The sequence below is a fragment of the Xenopus laevis genome, chromosome 7L, assembly GCF_017654675.1.
Source record: "Xenopus laevis strain J_2021 chromosome 7L, Xenopus_laevis_v10.1, whole genome shotgun sequence".
NCBI lineage: Eukaryota > Metazoa > Chordata > Amphibia > Anura > Pipidae > Xenopus > Xenopus laevis.
The window spans coordinates 13,141,288-13,162,421 of NC_054383.1; the positions used below are offsets into that span (position 1 = coordinate 13,141,288).

Genomic DNA, 21,134 nt, shown 5'->3' on the forward strand with positions numbered 1-21,134 from the left:
CTTTGGCTCCAGTACTCAGTCCCAAAGTCATATCAGAGGTTTTGTCCCGGTTACCTTGGGAAACCACCCCTTTAATAAATGGAACAGTCTTACCAGGATTTCCTTGCAATCTCTGAGGCTTGATAGGGCGCTGGACAGAGGTTCCCTCTCCTAGGTAGCTCTCAGTAGTCATGTACCTCTCCACAAGTTCCACCATCTGGGTCATATCTTGGGGGTCTGCCTGTCCAATCCATCGCTGTATATCCCGGGGAAGACCTTTCCGGTCTACGAAGATCCTTTCCACCACTTGATCAGCTGTGTTGACGTCTGGTTGCAGCCACTTTCTTGTGAGACCCAGGAGGACATGCATTTGCGCACGTGCAAGCTTGCCTTTGCTGTAAACTCAGTCATTGAACTTTTTTGCGTGAACTGCCGAAGTGATTCCAAGGTGGGCCAGGATTTCCTCTTTTAACTTATTATAGTTATGAGAGTCCTGTTCTTTTAGATCAAAGTACACCTTTTGGGGTTCCCCTGTTAAGTAAGGTGCTATCACTTCAGCCCAGTCCTCTGGGAATAGCTTTTCCCGTGTTGCCACTCTTTCAAACACTGCCAGGTATGCTTCGACATCTTCTGCTGGAGTCATCTTTTGCAGACTTTTTTGTACCGCTTTGCGGATATTTAAAGGTACTTGCCCCAGGGCCGCACTACACTGTAATTTCTCAGCCAGTGCTTGGATCTCCTGCTGCAAATGCATGGTAACACTATTTTGTTGTGCTAAGGTAACTTTACTGGATTCCACTTGGGCATTAATTTGTGTAATCAGCAGCTGATTGGTTTCCTGTTGGGCCTTTAAGGACTCCTGATGGGTTAGCTGTTGGGCCCTTAAGGCTTCCTGGTGATTTGCATTAGCTTGCTGCTGACTGGCATGATTTAGCTGCTGGGTTTGCAGCATCGCCTTTAATATCTCCTCCATTTTAATATCTGTTGAAGACTTCCCCTTTAAACTGTCTGTCCCTTTAAACTTTGGTCTTTGCTATTTTCAAATGAAATTTCTGCCCATTGCATACCTCCACCAATTGTGAGCAGGATCATACGAACAGATGGGTCTTGAACAGGGTAAAGTCCATTTATTGTTCACATATAAAGACTTTGGGAGCAAAGCAGCATAAAACAAAATAAAACAAAACAAAACCCTTGCCCCACTTGGGCTCTAACTAATACACAGAGTAGTTTCCCTCTCTACTACCGGTCCCCTACTGGGATTTCCGGTCAAACACAAACAGTCCAACTCCCCAGAGTCACAGTACCTTTGCAAAAGTTCTTTCCCTTTGGGGAAACATAAACAGCCGCTTCCAATGGCCACACTTAGCTGCCAGCTCTCCTCAGTGTGTCTCTCAAGCTTTCACTCTGAGCCCCAACCCTCTCTAGCAGCTAGCTGATCTAGCCTGCTAATTATTCCCCAGGTGAGACTTTCTAGGGGAATTAACCCACTCAGAACTGCTGTACATATGGGAGTAAGACATGGACCTAGGGGAAATATATCTCCCTTCACACTGTGTTCCAGTTACCGGTTCACACCCCCTTAATGTGTCTATTCTATTTTCATGCAAATAATAATGTTCACTTTAGTTTGCATATAATTTATTTCACTTACATGAGTATATGGGGGGCCTCTGAAGTCAGGGAAAAAACAGGAAAAAACAGAGAGAGAGAGAGATGGAAAAGCTCTTTATATCAATCTTAAAAGCAATGCATTTTCATGTTATTTAAACATTATTTCTCAATAGGTAATTTCAGTATATTTTTGATCCTTACCTTCTGCTCACTTCTGCTCATATGGTAAATGATACGGATTACAGAAAAGCCTTCTCCATTATAATGAAATAATTCACATTTTTTAATATGATTTTCTTTTTCTCTATAGTAATAAAACAATAAAGGGTATGGGATCCGTTATCCAGAAAACTCTGAATTCTGAACTCTGAAAAGGCCGCCTAGCATTTTATCAAAATAATCCAAATTTTTAAAAATGATTACTTTTTTCTCTGTAATAATAAAACAGTAGCTTGTACTTGATCCCAACTAAGATATAATTAATCCTTATTGGAAGCAAAATCAGCCTATTGGGTTTATTTAATGTTTTTGATTACTTTTTTCTCTGTAATAATAAAACAGTAGCTTGTACTTGATCCCAACTAAGATAAAATTAATCCCTATTGGAAGCAAAATCAGCCTATTGGGTTTATTTAATGTTTTCAGGATTTTCTAGTAAATCAAAATTATAGAAGTATCTGTTACCTGGAAAACCCCAGGTCCTGAGCATTCTGGATAACAGGTCCCATATCTGTACCTTGTACTTGATAAATAATCCTTTTTGGAAGAAAAACAATCCTATTGGGTTTATTTTATTTATCTACTTTTGTTTAGTCTAAAATTATGAAGATCCAAATTACAGGAAGACCCCTTATCTGGAAAACCCCACATCTCGAGGATTCTGGATAATAGGTCGCATGGTCCCCTGGATGGATTTGTGTTTATGGTTCAGAAGGGATCTAGAAATATAATTTGTATATTTTTACCAGTGTATTGAGGCTCAATAAAGCCTGTACTCTGAGAGAGAGTTACAAACATTTATTGGATTGAATTGGATTTTTGAATACACAATGCATTTTTTTGTAAACAAAATGTAGTTGGCACCTCATAGCATAGCTGATGTAACTTACTAGTCAATCAGGAACCTTTAGAAGGTGGCGGGTACACTCAGACACACACGGGTTCCCGGTGTTCACCGACGCCCTTTTGGGGCGCCGGGCTTTCTGCTGCGGAACCACAGAGAGAATGTGCGTTTAAGGTTGGAACAAGTCCGAAATGAGGTACTGGCAAGGATTAGGCAGAAAATGTAGTCAATCAGGCAAAAGGATCAAGGCAGGCGACAGGAATCAAAGTCAATAATCAGGCAGGAGTCTAAAACACAAGAAGAAAACGCTTAGGCAGGATCTGTAAACAGAAGCCATCTTGGGCACTGTCAAAATGGCAAATTGGTCTTTTAAAGGGAATCTTGGCACCAAAAATTCAAATTCGAGCCAAATGATGACGTTGTGATGCTCGGCGTCATGATGCAGGCGTCACGACACTGGCGAAGTGACATTGGCGACTCACTTGGATGATTGTGACGTCAGCACCAGAAGCGACCTCTCAGCCTGGAAGAGATGCACCGGGAGGTAAGAACGCTGGAAGATCTCCCGGCGCGTCTTACAGCTGATCTATGACAATATTACAACAATATTGGTTGTAATATTTGGTTGCAGATAATATTTTTTCCCCAACAGGTGCCCTTTAAGTAGTAGTGTTCCAACTACAAAAAGTTACCCCTTACATAAAAAAAGCAGAGGTCCCAAGCATTTCAGATAATAAAATCCATAATGATAATTTTGTTGTATGAAATCAACATTGGAAACAGTATTTACAGAGAACACTAATGGGGTTATTTATCAAGCTCCGAATATCCGAACCTCGAATAATTTGTAGTATACTGAGCAAAATAAAAAAACTACGAATTTTTCGAGATTTATTAAAGTCCGATGGTCTAAAAACTCAGAATCTGAAACCCCAGCATCTAAAAGCTCTCCTGTACATTTTATAGTCTGTGATAAAATCCATAATGATAATAATTTTGTTGTATGAAATCAACCTTGAATTATTGGAAACAGTATTTACAGAGAATACTAACACAGCAGCAGAATTTGGTTACATTTGACAAATGATTCAACTCAAAGCCACAGTAACATAAATAATGTTCAGACAAAGTACCAGTGGGGAGGAGATGTGACTTGTAAATAGCATGACAATGCACTTTTCTTAGTGTGACCTTTAACCCTAGATATAATGGAATAGGTACATGAGACACTGCAATTTGAAGTCATACTGGTGATACTGAGTATTTGCTTTCTCTTTTGGGTGGAGTTTGCTGTGAATGCTTCCAAGCCTGGTTCTCTCTCAGGATCCCAAGGTGACATCATGTGTTCATTTTTAGAGGATAAAAAAACTTGTTCAAAGAAGATAAAGAGAATAAGGGCTACGATTTATAGAATCCATATCAAGTGAAATGACGTCTTCTCTCCACTATCCTAAAATAGAAACCTTTTGATTTTTCTGAATTGCAATGCTCAGATCGTGTAACAAATGTTAGGAAATCTTATGATTACAATCTTCTTCATTCAGATGCTCAGGTGATCTAGCAAACGTTAGATCATATAGAAGACCGTGCCCCGGTATAATGTTACAGCCTTATTGTCCTAGGGGCTTATCCCGTGATATCAGCAATAAGAGAATATAAATAGTGTTTGACTGTCTACACAACTTTAGTTCTGAGATTCTTTAAGACCTTCAATGATGCTGCGGGTTCTGATCTTCTCTGCCCTCCTTTGCCTGGCTTTGGCACATGAAAGCAGTGAAGAACATGGTAAGACTCAAATATAACCATGTCCTTTTATTGCTTTTTTATTGCTTTTTCTGTGGATGTTTGTTTAACTCAGTAGTCCGAGAAGCTTGTTTCTAATACATATAGCAGGGCCAACTCCCTCCTTGTGCACTGAAATGAGGCTCTGATATAGAATTTAGTCCTAGAAAAGTGTGGAGATTGGTTGTAAGCTTGGGCACAGGTAGTAAAAGGCTAAGAGGTGACTGAACTGTTGATGCTGCTCTATTTATTTCTTGGGAAAACTGTTTGTAGGATAAAACGCAAGTGCAAGGGGCCAGAGTTGTCCGTACAATAGAATTGATAATATGTTTGTGCTACTTTACATGGTTGACTTCAAACTTTTAATTTTACTTCCGTTTATGTTTTGCCTTACATCATCATTATTTGCATTATTTACATTATTATTATTATTACATTATTATTTGCATTATTTACATTATTATTTGCCTTACATTATCATTAGGACACTCTGAAGAGAATCACAGTGAGAACCACAGTGTGAATCCTAGTGAGAATCCTAGTGTGAAGCGAGGCCACTGCCCAATTGTCCCCTCTGGTAATAATGTGACCCTTGCTGCTTGTGCCACCTCTTGCCCTGGAGGCTCCAACTGCTCTAACATTGAGTGCTCCTCTGACACCAACTGCACTGGAATCGAGAAATGCTGTAACACCGGCTGTGGAATGGCATGCGTCTACCCAGAATACAGTAAGTAAATGTTTAGGGTTTCACCACATAGCCTTTGTGCAAAACCATTTATATTTGCAGAAAATGTTCTGGTGACCCTAAAAGGGAATTCAAAATCAATGAAACCAAAAGGAAAATATAATGAAAACACTGCAGTCAAGGAACAGGTTTACCCCTTTTTAGACTTCAAGCTAGATTTGAGTAATGGGAGTCTTAGGAGGGTATTTACTAAAACTCTAGTTTATCTCATTTTGTTATTAAAACAAAGTCAACCTAACTCCTATCCATGGATTAAACTCAATAATTCTTTTTGAAAAAGTCCAAGCGAAAAATCAAATTAGTGCTTCGATTCGAATCGTACCATTAAGGCTCCAAAAGCGTAATCGAAATGTCACCGCAAAAAAACCAGCATGCATCACAATGTCAATGAAACATCTTCAGGAACATCTGCTATTGACTTCTACATGAACTTGACAGGTTTGAGATGGAGTATACTCAGATTCGGATTTTTAGCAGCTTTGGGGTATGATAATTCCTTTTTTTTTTCATCTAAAATTTTGAGTTTTCCCCTTTAAAAACTCGACCAGAAAAATTTGAGGAGTAATAAATGGGCCCCTTAGTTTTACAGTGCTAGGGGCTGATATTGGAATAGCAGGAAGGAGAAGCATAGTTAGTTTATTCTAGGTCTGTCCAACTGGATGTGGCCTCCCAAGATTACTATGGCCCCAGAGTTCGCAAGGGATCCATTGACCATTTGTATCATTGTTAATGAAAATGGCCTCCAAATATATATTTTTGTGAATATTTAGATCAAGAACATTCATAAGAAAAAACTAGCTATCATTGAACTATTCTACCAACAATATTATGTTATTATTCTTTTGTTCTGTTCTGTAATGAGGTTAATGGGTTAATATCCTTAAACATGGTGCTTAGTGATCAGTTATAACCAGTGCTTAGTGATATAATTTGTGTCACATGACTTAATGAAACGTGTGTATTATAATAAAGTACCCCCAGTTGTAAAATACTGTATGAGGATATTAGAAGTAACCTCGACCCAGTAAGGTTATGTAAAAAAAACAAAGAAAACTTTAAAAATTGTTAATAAAAAAAAAAAGAAGTAACCTCGGAGTTCCATGACCTGTATAAAAATACTCCGCATTCAGCCTTGTGATTATATGGTCATAAAACTCCTCGGTAACTTATAATATCCTTATATTTTACAATAGGGGGTACTTTATTCACTATATATTTTGCAAAAGTGAGTACATTATTCCTTATATATTATATTTCTATCGATTGCATTATGGCCCTATATAGAACTAAAAAAAATGTTAACAAAATGTCACAACATTTTTTAAACATTTATTTATTAAAAAAAACTCCCGGTTTAGCAACAGTTTTTATTATTAAAACATATGTTTGCTTTTTTAGACGTAAAGTGGTTTCTAATTTATTTCTATCTGTTTACAACAAAACATCTAAGAAAGTTTTAGTGGCAATTGCTCTCCACCTCAGACCCTCTGAGATCAGAAATTTTCTTTGGGAGTTTGAAGAATTTTCTATGGAAAAACAATTATCCATGAGAAATATTATAGGAAGGAAGGAAGGAAGAACGGTCAGGTATCCATAGTGATATTAATGCAATAATAGAAGAAAAGATTATGCCAAAGGCAAGATTGATGAGCATGCCATCAGTAATTAGTGAAGGGGCGAATCTGTCCCGTTTCGCCAAATAATTCGCGAAAAAGCAAAAAAATTTGTGAAACGGTGAAAATTCGCAAAACACGTTGAAGTCAATGGGCGTCAAAATAATTTTGATGCGATCGACAATTTTTATACGCGCGACTATTTTATACAAATGCATTAAACTCAATGGGCGTCTGAATAATTTTGATGCCCGAAAAGTTTTATGCACACAACAATTTTATTTTTTGTTGTGGCGGATTTTTCGTCAGCGAATTTTCGCCGCAGTTTCCCGGGCGGTGAAACACATTTATTCGCCCATCACTAGTTGTAACTGCAAAAAGTGGAGTAGAACCTGGTTTGGGAGGAAAGAACATACTTACTTTTGTGTTAGGAACAATTTTGGAAGGAATTCATTCATTCAGGAGACAGAGATCTGGGTGTGCATTTTAGCACACCCAGATCACACCCAGTGGGTTCTAAATATAAATAAGCAAAAGATGTTCTCCGCACTGCCTTTTTAGTTTTTCAAAAATGCATCAAATCTAGGGATGGGTTAATTTTTTCGCCTTGTTTTGCCTCTCTTGGGTATACCACTATCCCAATATCTGGTAATGAATTAACGAATGAGGAGAGCAATAGCAAAAAACGCTGTGGTTGTGTTTATTTAGGGCTACTACACGACATGTTTCGGGTCATTGCATACCCTTTCTCAAGTGTAACAAACACAGAACAAACAAGGCTATAAAAGCCCTCCCATCAGGTGAACAATTAGCCAAAGAGGCGTGCCATCAAGTACATTAATAAAACATCTTTTAAAAAGAAAAAAGTATATTTAAAAAATTTTAAATTTTTATTTTTTTTTGTGTCCATGTGTCCATATATATCAACATAGATTGTGCTTTAGAATCTTCTGTGTTCCCGTCAGTGCTGTGGAATAATAATATATAAAAACACTCTATTTATTTTTAAAAAATTACATTTAAAATCCACATGAGAACAAGGCATATAGAGAAACTGATGCTGTTCTTATCTTATCTATTCGAAACCATGTATTACAGTCACATAATGTATCAGCTCAAATTAACATAGTATTACACTTTAATTAACCTGCTATAGACAGAATCATATATTTGGTTTGACATGGCTTTGTATCAGCATTTATTTGACATGTCTTTATATCAGCATTAAACAAACCTTACCATATACTTTATTCGTCTATGTTGAAGTAAATTCAAGGCCTGGGCTCTAAATATATCTGGATATCACTGCATACAAATGATAATGAGGAATAAATGAGGTCTTCTAAAAATAGTACACAAGGTATCAACAGCTGAGTACAGAGGCTTGAGGTTCTCCTACACTAAGGGAAACTGTTGGTGACCTTGTTGTATATGTGACATAGAAGGATTGCTGAGAAAGGTAAGAGAATCTTGATTGTAGATACCAAGGGAATAAAGAACGTGCATCAGAAGTAATAATGGTCCTCTTGTGGCCCTGTTACTGTATCTGACAAAATATCAAAATGTTCTGCTTATAGAATGTTATACATAGCAAACATGAAATGAAAAGTATTAATTGACATTCTGATTTCTTGGCACTTTGCTAGAGTCACCTTGTGTGGAGGATATAGACTGTGCTGGAATCCTAATCTGCTGCAAAGGACACTGTGTCCTTCCAAAGCCCCCCAAGAAATGGCTGATAGGAAAGGTAAGCTGTAAATAGCTATGATAGTCCTCTTTAGCACATCATGGTATTTTATGTAGAGGATTACATATACTGATTGTCTTCCAATTAAATTATCATTGTGATGTACATAGGAGCGATATACATGGAGTGTATATAAGACAGTAAAGGGCAGATTTATCAAAAACGCACTTTCAAATAATTTCTAATTTTAGCATTGTATTAATCAATGGGTGGAAGTTTGAGTTCGCCATTTCATAAATACACTTCTAAAAATTCCAAAGGAGTAAACAGAAAGTGTGTGAGTTTTTCTGTGATAAACTCTAATGTCATATTATGATAAATGTGCCTGTGAGTTTGCCCATGAGCAGTAACCCATAGCAACTAATCAGCAGGTAGGATTGTCTGGTCATCTGTTTAAAAGCAAACATCCCTTTGGTTGCTATGGGTTACTGCTCATGGGCAAATGTAGTGTCTTTTTAGAGTTTCCTATTGTATTGATCTTTGTAGATGATGTAAAGTTGAACCTTGCCAGTTGTATCCCAAATTATCTTCCCAACTGAAACTATTGATCCCTGCCAGGATCTGCATTTCTGTGGAGATAAATTATTAATACAATTATTTTATTTTTAACTGCAATGTTTTTGCTCTTTTCCTCTTTTTAGCTCAGCAAACCCAAATGTGACTGAGGAGAGAATAACCAAGTGATTATGGATCAGCAGAATTGGCTGAAACTTGATGTAGCATGACAAAAAATGGCTGAAACAATAAACTATAGCAAATCTGACATTGCTGTATTCTTGTTTGATTTACATGTGTTTTATTTCAAAACACACCCAAGAGCAGAGACAGAAATTGAGCATAAAGTTGCCTTGTTTGTGATATACTTTAACTTCTATTGATTTGCCAATAAACAGACATGAAATGATGAGGACAAAACTTATAGCAAAACATTCCAAATATCCTTATAATACACAAGAGCCTTGGGGTTTCATGACCTGAGTGTGCCAGTCAGTCCCTGGTGAAATCTCATAAAGACTCAGGTTCTGAAAGTTTGGTGTTCTTTGCTCCTGTTCCTTCTGCATCTGTTCTGATCGATCCATTACACGCACCAGACCAATCTAACAACCTCTTTGGTAAATTACATATTAATTTGGTGGAGGTGCTATCTAGAGAAAATGTCTTTATTTCTGTGTGAAAGCTATACTGCTAAATGTGGAAAGCTTTCTGTAATAGCAGGCAAAGCATATTTTTAGTGGCTGGCCAGTAAATAAACTACATGTCAATGAGGAGTCTGGCCTGCATCAGGTGTCAGTAACCTCTTACTTGATGTCAGAAAGTGACATTGAGACACTAATAATTGTAAATGTAGTTAACAAACAAAAGGAAAAAAGTGCCATAATCGAGTGGCCATGCAGAGGTTAATAGCTATAATTCAGCATATCTTATTATTTGGCCTTGCTTGCAGAGGAAAGGACAGGGTCGGACAGGGCAAGTGGGACACCTGGTGTACACCGCTGACAAAGGCCCGCTCCCCTCCTGGGACCTTGGGTGCTCAACCCCCCCTGGATCACGTTCACATGTAAGAGGACAATAGTATGTTTGGGGGGGGGAGGTGTAGACTGGTGATGAGTTTCACAAAAGTGGAACCTGGACACCTCAGTACAACTGTAACGTAAAATATCCCAAACTCAGAACTAACTCCAAGAAACTGCCTATAGAAGCTGCCTTTGGCTTCAGGAGGAGCCCTCCACTACTCAGATTCCGCCAGGACTTAATGTGAGAGGTCCAAGGAGAGAGTTCTGAGCAGGCTAGGGAACCAAACATATGCGGAAAGAGGAGCAGTCAGCGAGGCGTGAAACAGACAGGGTCAATACTAGACGGGCAACGCAGTACCAAATCATATAACAGAAGCAAAGTTGGGGTCGCAGGCAAAGGTCACAACTCAGAGTGATAGCGCAGCACCAAGTCAGGATCCGAAGAATACAGGCAAACAGGCAGGGTCAGTTTCAGGCAGCAGAAAGACAAGTCAGGGACAAGCAATGATCAAAACCGAATAACACAACAAAAAATCGCACCCAGGAACTTAGGAAAGGACCTTTACATTGGGCAATTGGAAAAAGACATCTGCTCTTTTAAATATTTGAATTTCGTGCCAACCGCTATGACATCATGCGACTCTCCCAATATAGTGGAAACTACCCGAGCGCCACCCCACCTAGAAGTGGCAACAAGGAGCATTGAGCATCCCCGCAGTGGGCAAGGAGGGCAACCCTGCCACCCCACTAAACCAACAGGTACTCTTACACCACACACTGAGAAAGGATGAGGCTGCGCATGCCATACTAAAAAGTGACCTAAACCAAAGTAACTTTCCAGAGTTGGCCCTGCTTCTTAGCAGATACAGTACAACAATGTTGTACAAAACCACATCAAAGAGGCAGCGGAAAAGAAGAAAAAGGAAAGGGAGAGCAAAGGGTGCGGTGGACTGGTTATATTGTAAAGAAAAACAACCATAAATAACTTAATAATGCTACTGAACATGATGGTAAAGCAAAGAATTACCCAAGAAGTTAAAGATGCTTCGCATGTAATTCAACTGCATCCAAGATGTTGGCATAAAGGAATAGTGAAGCATCATTTTTTTGGATCATGCTCCGAACAGTCAAAAGAGTTATACCATACATTGCTGTCTTAAGCATATTTATTTGTCAACCCAGTTTGACAACAAAGTGGTCAGTGAATATTTAATTTGTGGCTGGACAAGGTATGCCAGCTCCTTTTCTTTTTATTCATATTATTTGAAATTTCCACACCAGTTTGAGATTATGTGCAGGGTAGTGGGCAAACTTGAAGAATGGTTCAATGGCCAAAGATCAGATACAGAAACTGATGGCATGTTTTCAAAAGATGGTTCCTTTGATGAAATGCTCGTCAGTGCTGAGGTAAGAAGGTCTTGCCTTCTAGACCCTAGGCAGTTCAGCAACATCAGGGAAGATGAAATTGCAGCAAAATCCATAAATTCAGTTGCTGGTTTGGCTGACAGGGATGTTGATTTGTAATTAGTAACTCTGTGCACTTCCTAATTTGTCTGAGAAAGTATGCAGGGAATTGGTTTACTCATTTGTATTGTATGTAAAGTAATTTACCTCTATTTCCTGTATACAATAATACATATAATTGTGTTTGCCAGTAATACAGTTATATAGGGGGGTTATTTATCAAGCTCCGAATATCTGAACTTCGAATAATTAGTTGTTTTCGGTGCAAAAAAAAAAAACGACACATTTTTCAAGATTGATGGTCTAAAAACTCAGAATCCGAAACCCTGGCATCTAAAAGCTCTCTAGGTCCTGTATAAGTCAATGGGGAAGGTTCCAGTGTCTGCGCTGATGCCCATACCGATATTCGATGATTTCGGGGTATCGGCACAAAAAACGCCGAAAAATCGTAGTTTTTGTGGAAAACTCCGAACAATTTGGAGTTTTGGGGGGAAGCTCCGAAGTTTGCCCGATCCTATTTTTTCTGGCTTTTTTCTTCATAAATAAGGTCCATTCAGGAATTCGGAGTTGCTCGAAGTTTGATATTAGAAATACTGAGATAAATTCGGACCTTGATAAATAATAAATAATGTGTCTATTCTATTTTCATGCAAATAATAATGTTCACTTTAGTTTGCATATCATTTATTTCACTTACATGAGTATATGGGGGGCCTTTGAGGTCAGGTAAAAAACAGGAAAAAACAGAGAGAGATGGAAAAGCTTTTAATGTCTTTATATCAATCTTAGAAGCAATGCATTTTCATGTTATTTCAACATTATTTCTTAATAGCAATTTCAGTATTTTTTTGATCCTTACCTTCTGCTCATATGGTAAATGATACGGATTACGGAAAAGCCTTCTCCATTATAATGAAATAATTCACATTTTTTAAAATGATTTCCTTTTTCTCTATAATAATGAAACAATAAAGGGTATGGGATCCGTTATTCAGAAAACTCTGAATTACGGAAAGGCCGCCTACCATTTTATCAAAATAATCCAAATTTTAAAGAATGATTACTTTTTTCTCTGTAATAATAAAACAGTAGCTTGTACTTGATCCCAACGAAGATATAATGAATCCTTATTGGAAGTAAAACCAGCCTATTGGGTTTATTTAATGTTTACAGGATTTTCTAGTAGATCAAAGTTATGGAAGGATCTGTTACCTGGAAAACCCCAGGTCCCGAGCATTATGGATAACAGGTCCCATATCTGTACCTTGTACAGATAAAAACAATCCTATTGGTTTTATTTTATGTATTTACTTTTATTTAGTCTAAAATTATGAAGATCCAAATTACAGGAAGACCCCTTATCTGGAAAACCCCACATCTCAATGATTCTGGATAAAAGGTTGCATACCTGTACTGGAATTTACAAAGTTTTGACATGGTCTCCTGGATGGATATGTGTTTTTGGTTCAGAAGGGATCTAAAAATATAATTTGTATATTTTTACCAGTGTATTGAGGCTCAATAAAGCATGTACCCTGAGAGAGATTTACTTTGTGTCCAAACATTTATTGGATTGAATTGGATTTTTGTATACACAATGCATTTATTGTAAACAAAATATAGTTGGCACCCCATAGCATAGTTGATCTATGACATTGTCAAAAAACCATATTCCTATTCAAGCAATTTTTTATTTTTTGACCAATTTCCTTTTGCCCTGTAACAGTAAAACTACTAAGGTACAATGAATTTATGTGGGTAGAAAAACAATATTTTTTTAAATTTTTAAATACTTTTTAGTAGCCTTTAAGGGCATCTGTTGGACAAAAATATTATCCCCAACCAAAGGTGCAGGCTAATAGTGCCCACACTCTGGTTGGGGATAACAGTAGTTTTTAAAAAGAGAATTTGCCCCCCACAGCGCTAGGGAACTCCCGGTGTGAGCAACCATGTCACACATAGCACATGCACATAATGCGCTTCGGATGTCATGTGCATGCACATAATGAGCAAGTGGCGCCATTCACTCATTATTCGCATACGTGTGCCCCAACATGGCCGCTTGTACCGGGAGCTCCCTCCCAGTGTGGGTGGCCTAGCCCTGGGGCAATTAAAAAAAAATAATTTTTACCCCCAACCAGAGTGGGGGATCTATTAGTCCACACCTTTTGTTGGGGATAATATTTTTTCCCAACAGGTGCTCTTTAAGGAATAGTGTTCCAACTACAAAAAGTTACTCCTTATATAAAAAAGCAGAGGTCCCAAGCATTTCAGATAATAATGTACATTTTATAGTCTGTGATAAAATCCATAATGATAATAATTTTGTTGTATGAAATCAACATTGGAAACCGTATTTACAGAGAACACTAATGGGGTAATTTACCATGCTCCGAATATCCGAACCTCGAATAATTTGTAGTTTTCGGAGCAAAAAAAAAAACTACGAATTTTTCGAGATTTGTTAAAATCAGATGGTCTAAAAACTCAGAATCTGAAACCCCAGCATCTAAAAGCTCTCGAGGTCCTGTATACTGTAAGTCAATGGGGAAGGTCCCAGTGTCAGTGCTGATATCCATACCGATATCCGATGATTTCAGGGTTTGGGGGAAAGCGCCGAAGTTTTCGTAGTTTTGCCCGACCCTATTTTTTTGGGCTTTTTTCTTCATAAATAAGGTCCATTCGGGAATTTGGAGTTGCTCGGAGTTGGATATTAGAAATACTGAGATAAATTCGGACCTTGATAAATAACCCCCTAACACAGCAGCAGAATTTGGTTACACTTGACAAATGATTCAACCCAAAGCCACAGTAACATAAATAATGTTCAGACAAAGTACCAGTGGGGAGGAGATGTGACTATTGTAAATAGCATGACAATGCACTTTTCTTAGTGTGACCTTTAACCCTAGATATAATGGAATAGGTACATGAGACACTGCAATTTGAAGTGATACTGGTGATACTGAGTATTTGCTTTCTCTTTTGGGTGGAGTTTGCTGTGAATGCTTCCAAGCCTGGTTCTCTCTCAGGAATCCCAATGTGACATCATGTTTTCATTTTATAGGATAAAAGAACTTGTTCACAGAAGATAAAGAGAATAAGGGCTACGATTTATAGAAACCATATCAAGTGAAATTACGTCTTCTCTCCCTTATCCTAAAATAGAAACCTTATGATTTTTCTGAATTGCAATGCTCAGATCGTGTAACAAATGTTAGGAAATCTTATGATTACAATCTTCTTCATTCAGATGCTCAGGTGATCTAGCAGACGTTAGATCATATAGAAGACCGTGCCCCGGTATAATGTTACAGCCTTATTGTCATAGGGGCTTATCCCGTGATATCAGCAATAAGAGAATATAAATAGTGTTTGACTGTCTACACAACTTTAGTTCTGAGATTTTTCAAGACCTTCAATGGTGCTGCGGGTTCTGATCTTCTCTGCCCTCCTTTGCCTGGCTTTGGCACATGAAAGCAGTGAAGAACATGATAAGACTCAAATATAACCATGTCCTTTTATTGCTTTTTTATTGCTTGTTCTCTGGAGGTTTGTTTAACTCAGTAGTCCGAGAAGCTTGTTTCTAATACATATAGCAGGGCCAACTCCCTCCTTGTGCACTGAAATGAGGCTCTGATATAGAATTTAGTCCTAGAAAAGTGTGGAGATTGGTTGTAAGCTTGGGCACAGGTAGTAAAAGGCTAAGAGGTGACTGAACTGTTGATGCTGCTCTATTTATTTCTTGGGAAAACTGTTTGTAGGATAAAACGCAAGTGCAAGGGGCCAGAGTTGTCCGTACAATAGAATTGATAATATTTTTGTGCTACTTTACATGGTGGACTTCTTCGCTGCAAAATTTTAATTTTGTTTCTTTTTCTGTTTTGCCTTACATTATCATTCTTTGCATTATTTACATTATTATTATTACATTATTATTTGCATTATTTACATTATTATTAGGACACTCTGAAGAGAATCCTAGTGAGAATCCCAGTGGGAAGCGAGGCCACTGCCCAATTGTCCCTTCTGGTAATAATGTGACCCTTGCTGCTTGTGCCACCTCTTGCCCTGGAGGCTCCAACTGCTCTAACATCGAGTGCTCCTCTGACACCAACTGCACTGGAATCGAGAAATGCTGTAACACCGGCTTTGGAATGAAATGCGTCTACCCAGAATACAGTGAGTAAATGTTCCGGGTTTCATTACATATAACATAGCCTTTGAGCAGTGAAGTAACTAGATAGTACTGGGCCCCACAGCAAATTATTTTTCAGGCCCCTAAAATGTCTAGAGGTTGACTAGTTTTACCAATATTTATTGAAACTGTATATGAATTAGTGCCTCATGGGGCCCCTATACCTCCTGGGCCCTCCTGCAGCCGCAGGGTCTGCTTCCTCTAAAAAAAAAAGTTGCAACAAATTCAAATCATACGATTGACAATCCGAAAAATCAACTTTATTGAGACCAAAAACTCATATTATGGGGGGGAACCAACATAGATTACGATATCAATGAACATTTTCAGGGACATCTGACTTCTACATGACCTCGACAGGTTTAAGATGGAGTATTCTTTGAAAATTTTAGTTTCGTTTCCTCTAAAGGAAAAAACCCGACCAGAAAAATTTGAGGTTTAATAAATAGACCCCTTAGTTGTGCAGTGCTAGGAGCTGATATTGGAATAGCAGGAAGGAGAAGCATAGTTAGTCTTTTCTTGGTCTGTCCAACTGGACGTGGCCTCCCAAATGATTACTATGGTCCCAGAATTCGCAAGGGATCCACCATCATTGTTTATGAAAATGGCCTCTGTATATGCAATTTTGTGAATATTCAGATTGAGAACATTCATAAGAAAGAACTAGCTATCATTTAACCATTCTACCAACAATATTATGTTATATAAAGAATTATTTGTTCTGTTTTGTAATGGGGTTAATGGGTTGATATCCTTATACATAGTATTTAGTGATCAGTTATAACCAGTGTTTAGTGATAGAATCTGTGTTACATGACTTAATGATACTTGTGTATTATAATAAATTCTGTACCTTGGAGTTCAATGACCTGTAGAAAAGCTCTTGGCCTTCATCATGGACCTCCTCTGTGACTAACTATATAATATCCTTATATTTTGTAACAGTGGGTACATTATTCCCTATATATAATATTTATATTGAACCAAATATTTATATTAAATTACTATTAATTAATTATATTAATATTATAATATCAATAATATAAATAATTAATTATAATAATATATATATATATATAAATAATAATAATAATAATAATAATAATAATAATAATAATATGAATATGAATATGAATATGAATATGAATATGAATATGAATAATAATAATATTATACTATAATATCATTATAATAATATTATAATTAATATTATTAATTATATTTATATTAAATATTTATATATAGAAACAAACAAAAAATTTTCAAAAATGTCACAACTGGAAAACTTATTTATTAAAAAAACTCACGGTTCAGCAAAACATTTTATTATCAAAACATATTTTTGGCTTGTTCAGACGTAAAGCGGTTTCTAGCTTATTTCTTCCTGTTTACAATTTTAGTGGCAAATGCTCTGCACCTCAGACCCTCTGAGATCAGAAATTTTCTTTGGGAGGTTGAATTTTCTATGGAAAAAAATCATCTGTGAGAAATATTATGATGGAAGAATGGTTAGAAATACACTAAACAAAAAATTAAACTCAATTCCAACTTTCAATTTTTTTGAGGCATTTATGTATATAGAAATGTTCTCTATGGAATATCTCAATCGCACTCTTGAAGTCCATATATTCATGAACAACAAATAGCCTCCTTAAAGCCACAAACATGCTCACCCTTTAATTCCGATGACCTTGGTGTACATACCCCAGGTCCCACACTTCTAGGCTTGCACACACTTTTTCAGTGCATAAAGGTTTAGGGAAAAACCGCACTCACCAAATTAGACGAGTGGCCCGGGTGCACTTGTAATGTAATTAGAGAAGAAAAGTTTACCCAAAAGGGATGATTGATGAGCATGCCATCAGTTGTAACTGCAAAAAGGGGAGTAGGACCTGGTTTGGGAGGAAAGAACATGTTACTTTTTTGTTAGGCTCAATTTTGGAAGGAATTCATTAATTCAGGAGACAGAGATCTGGGTGTGTATTTCAGCTAGTAAAGTGGGTTCTATCTGGATATCACTGCATACAAATGAAACTGAGGAATAAATGAGGTCTCCTAAAAATAGTACACAAGATATCAACAGCTGAGTACAGAGCCTTGAGGTTCTCCTACACTAAGGGAAACTGTTGGTGACCTTGTTGTATATGTGACATAGAAGGATTGCTGAGAAAGGTAAGAGAATCTTGATTGTAGATACCAAGGGAATAAAGAACGTGCATCAGAAATGAATTGTCCCCTTGTGGCCTTGTTACTGTATCTGACAAAATATCAAAATGTTCTGCTTATAGAATGTTATACAAGGCAAACCTTAAAATGAAAAGCATTAATTGACATTACGACTTCTTGCTAGAGTCAACTTGTGTGGAGGATATAGACTGTGCTGGAATTCTAATCTGCTGCAAAGGACACTGTGTCCTTCCAAAGCCCCCCAAGAAATGGCTGATAGGAAAGGTAAGCTCCAAAATGGTACAACACGTGTCCTTAAGCTGGCCCTACATACACACATTGATACTTACATTTCTGTGTTGACCCCTGATCTCCTGATCCCAACTGATATCTATGTAATATGACTATTGATCAGGGCCATATACCCCATGACCACGTTTCTACTGCGCCACTCATTTGTGGTGAGGAAGAGGAGCCGCAGCTCTAGTTGACTTCCTGCTGTTCCAATCATTTGCCTTTAATGAATAGAACAATACATGCCCCCCTGTATCCTCCATCTGGCCCATGGACCAAATGCAATGCATTCGGTCCATGCAATGCAAAGAATGCTCTCTGAAATACAACACAATCTTAGTCAATGAAAAGATACAAACGAGTACACACTACTGCAGCTTGAATAAGAATAAATCGCTCTAGTTCATTTATGTCTTCCTGATCTTTTTGATATAAAGTATTAAAGGGGTTGTTCACCTTTAAATTAACGTTAGTATGATGTAGAGAGGCATCATCTGGTTGCTAGGGTCCAAATTACCCTAGCAACCATGCACTGATTTAAAAAAAGAGACAGAAATATGAATAGGAGAGGCCCTGAATAGAAAGATGAATAATAAAAAGTAACAGCAACAATAAATTTGAAGCCGTTTGCATTTATCCAGTGCATTTGTTTTTAGATGGGGTCAGTGACCCCTCATTTGAAAGCTGGACAGAGTAAGAAAAAGAAGGCAAATAATTCAAAAACTATAAAAAAAAGAAAAAATGAAGGCCAATTGAAAAGCTGCTTAGAATTAGCTGTTCTGTAACATACTAAAATTTGAATTGATCAAATTTTTTTCTGCAAATAAATCTGAGCAAAGTCCCTTCCACGATTTTAACCCATTTAACAATAACTACGTCACTACGAAATTGAGCGTCAATTCACATTGTACGGCAGATGCTCCAGGAGTTCGATTTTATTAAGTTTTCACTGTGAAAACTCGACTTTTTCGGATTATCGCCCGAATAAATTATTTTATCCCGAATTAACTTCCCAACTGAACTATGAACAAAATTCTATTATTTTTAACAGTAATAGTTGCTCTTTTCCTGTTTCCAGATCAACAAATCCAAATGTGACTGAGGAGAGAATAAACAAGCGACTGAGGAGTCAGCGCACAATGGGCTGAAACTTGATGTTGCATGAAAAAAATGTCTGAAACAATAAACAATGGCAAATCTCACATTGCTTCTTTCATTTAAATATGTTTTATTTTAAACTATGAACAGAGACAGGCAAAGTAATGAAGCATAAAGTTGCTTTGTTTGTGATATACTTTAGCTTCTATTGATTTGCCACTAAACAGATATGAACTGACAAGTAGTGATGGGCGAATTTGCGCCGTTTTGCCGAAACGGTGAAAAATTAGCGAAACTGCGCCGGCGTCTCGTTTTTGACGCCTGTGTCCGTTTTTTGCGCCGGCGTCCGTTTTTTTTCGATGCCGGTGAATTTTCGCGGCCATTTCGCAAATTTATTCGCCGTCGGCGAATCACGCAAATTCACCGCAAATTCACCCATCACTACTGACAAGGGCAAAACGTATAAGGGGTCATTTGTGAAATAAGTGCAAGAGCACTATGGGGTGTAAGAGAGCACCCCTTTGAATCCACGAAGAAAGCACTTCTGTCCAAAGTCCAGAGTCTGGCTGCATTCAGCACCTGGCACTGGTAAAAAAGCATTGATGGGCCAGCCATCCCCAAACTTGAGCATCTGAATTATACCCCCCTCATGAATAAAGCGCTGCCAAATTCAGGGAACACTGTATTCGTGGGGGTGGCTGCAGAAATGAGATGCAGACAACTGCAGAAATTCAGCTAGGCCGGGAAGTAGGGTGTCCATTTTTTAAATTTTGCTCCCTGTTTTCCATGTTGGAAATCACCTCAATATTGTGCACAAAATATTTTCTAGCTGTATATTCACACATAAACAGGGCAGGCATATTTCATGGACGAGGCGAGGCATAAGCAGTAGGCCAAAGGGCTTACATAGATATTACCATATTTCATTGTCGGACTGGAATGCCAGGGGCCCACCAGAAAACTTTAGATGGTGGGCCCACCGGTAAACTGTGACCATGGGCCTACTTTCCAAACTATTATTCCTCCTCTCTGAAGTCAACCTCTTATTCTCCTAGTCTTCTACATCTACTTACTATACTTTATTATTATTATTACTATACTATACTTTGATTATTAAGCCTCTTTTTTACCATAAAGAAATAGGGAATGACCATGAAATAGGCCAAATGGTTAAAAGCAAGAGGCCCACTGACATCTGGGCCCACCGGGAGTTTTCCTGGTATCCCGGTGGGCCAGTCCAATACTGCCATATTATCTAAATAAGGTGACATTATAGACTCTTATGCCACTTTTAATACAGAACACTTCTTTTCTGTACATGCCATATGCACTGCAGAGACAGTTGCTAATTAATAAATACTATATACTGTATATGACTGCTCAGCTATGAAATAAAGAATGCCTGTATTTTGATGAAGATATATAATAAAGCAATTGGACCTGTTATCCAGAATGCTCGGGACCTGGGATTTTCCAAATAATGGATCTTTCCATAATATATATCTTCATACATTATGGGGCCCATTTACTATGTTAGAGTGAAGGATTCGAATAAAAAAAACTTCGAATTTCAAATGATTTTTTTGGCTACTTCGACCATCGAATTGGCTACTTCGACCTTCGACTACGACTTCGACTTCAAATAGAACGATTCGAACGAAAAATCGTTTGAATATTCGACCATTCGATAATTGAAGTACTGTCACCTTCGCCACCTAAAACCTACCGAAGTCAATGTTAGCCTATGGGGAAGGTCCCCATAGGCTTTGCTGCAATTTTTTAATCAAATTAAAATTGTTCGATCGATGAATTAAAATCCTTCGAATCGTTCGATTCGAAGGATTTAATCGTTTGATC

At 37.7% G+C, this 21,134-nt stretch overlaps 2 protein-coding genes across 2 annotated transcripts; both read left to right on the forward strand.

Moving 5' to 3' along the window:
• The first annotated feature begins 4,334 nt into the window (after positions 1–4,334).
• On the forward strand, positions 4,335–9,306 carry LOC121395716 (waprin-Phi1-like). The gene is made up of 4 exons (XM_041569993.1): positions 4,335–4,441; positions 4,923–5,165; positions 8,443–8,543; positions 9,185–9,306. Exons 1-4 carry the CDS (start codon positions 4,369–4,371, stop codon positions 9,206–9,208), a joined length of 441 nt encoding a protein of 146 aa, XP_041425927.1. The 5' UTR covers positions 4,335–4,368; the 3' UTR covers positions 9,209–9,306.
• A 5,605-nt stretch (positions 9,307–14,911) lies between these two features.
• Positions 14,912–19,367, forward strand: LOC108695742 (waprin-Phi1). Its single transcript, XM_041569994.1, has 4 exons — positions 14,912–15,073; positions 15,485–15,703; positions 18,070–18,170; positions 19,258–19,367. Exons 1-4 carry the CDS (start codon positions 14,995–14,997, stop codon positions 19,279–19,281), a joined length of 423 nt encoding a protein of 140 aa, XP_041425928.1. The 5' UTR covers positions 14,912–14,994; the 3' UTR covers positions 19,282–19,367.
• The last annotated feature ends 1,767 nt before the right edge of the window (positions 19,368–21,134 follow it).

Coding starts and splice junctions, on each gene's coding strand:
- LOC121395716 (XM_041569993.1), top strand. CDS start 4,369: ATGATGCTGCGGGTTCTGATCTTCTCTGCCCTCCTTTGCCTGGCTTTG. Junction 4,442..4,922: donor TGAAAGCAGTGAAGAACATG/GTAAGACTCAAA, acceptor CATTATCATTAG/GACACTCTGAAGAGAATCAC. Junction 5,166..8,442: donor ATGCGTCTACCCAGAATACA/GTAAGTAAATGT, acceptor GCACTTTGCTAG/AGTCACCTTGTGTGGAGGAT.
- LOC108695742 (XM_041569994.1), top strand. CDS start 14,995: ATGAAAGCAGTGAAGAACATGATAAGACTCAAATATAACCATGTCCTT. Junction 15,704..18,069: donor ATGCGTCTACCCAGAATACA/GTGAGTAAATGT, acceptor ACTTCTTGCTAG/AGTCAACTTGTGTGGAGGAT. Junction 18,171..19,257: donor AGAAATGGCTGATAGGAAAG/GTAAGCTCCAAA, acceptor TCCTGTTTCCAG/ATCAACAAATCCAAATGTGA.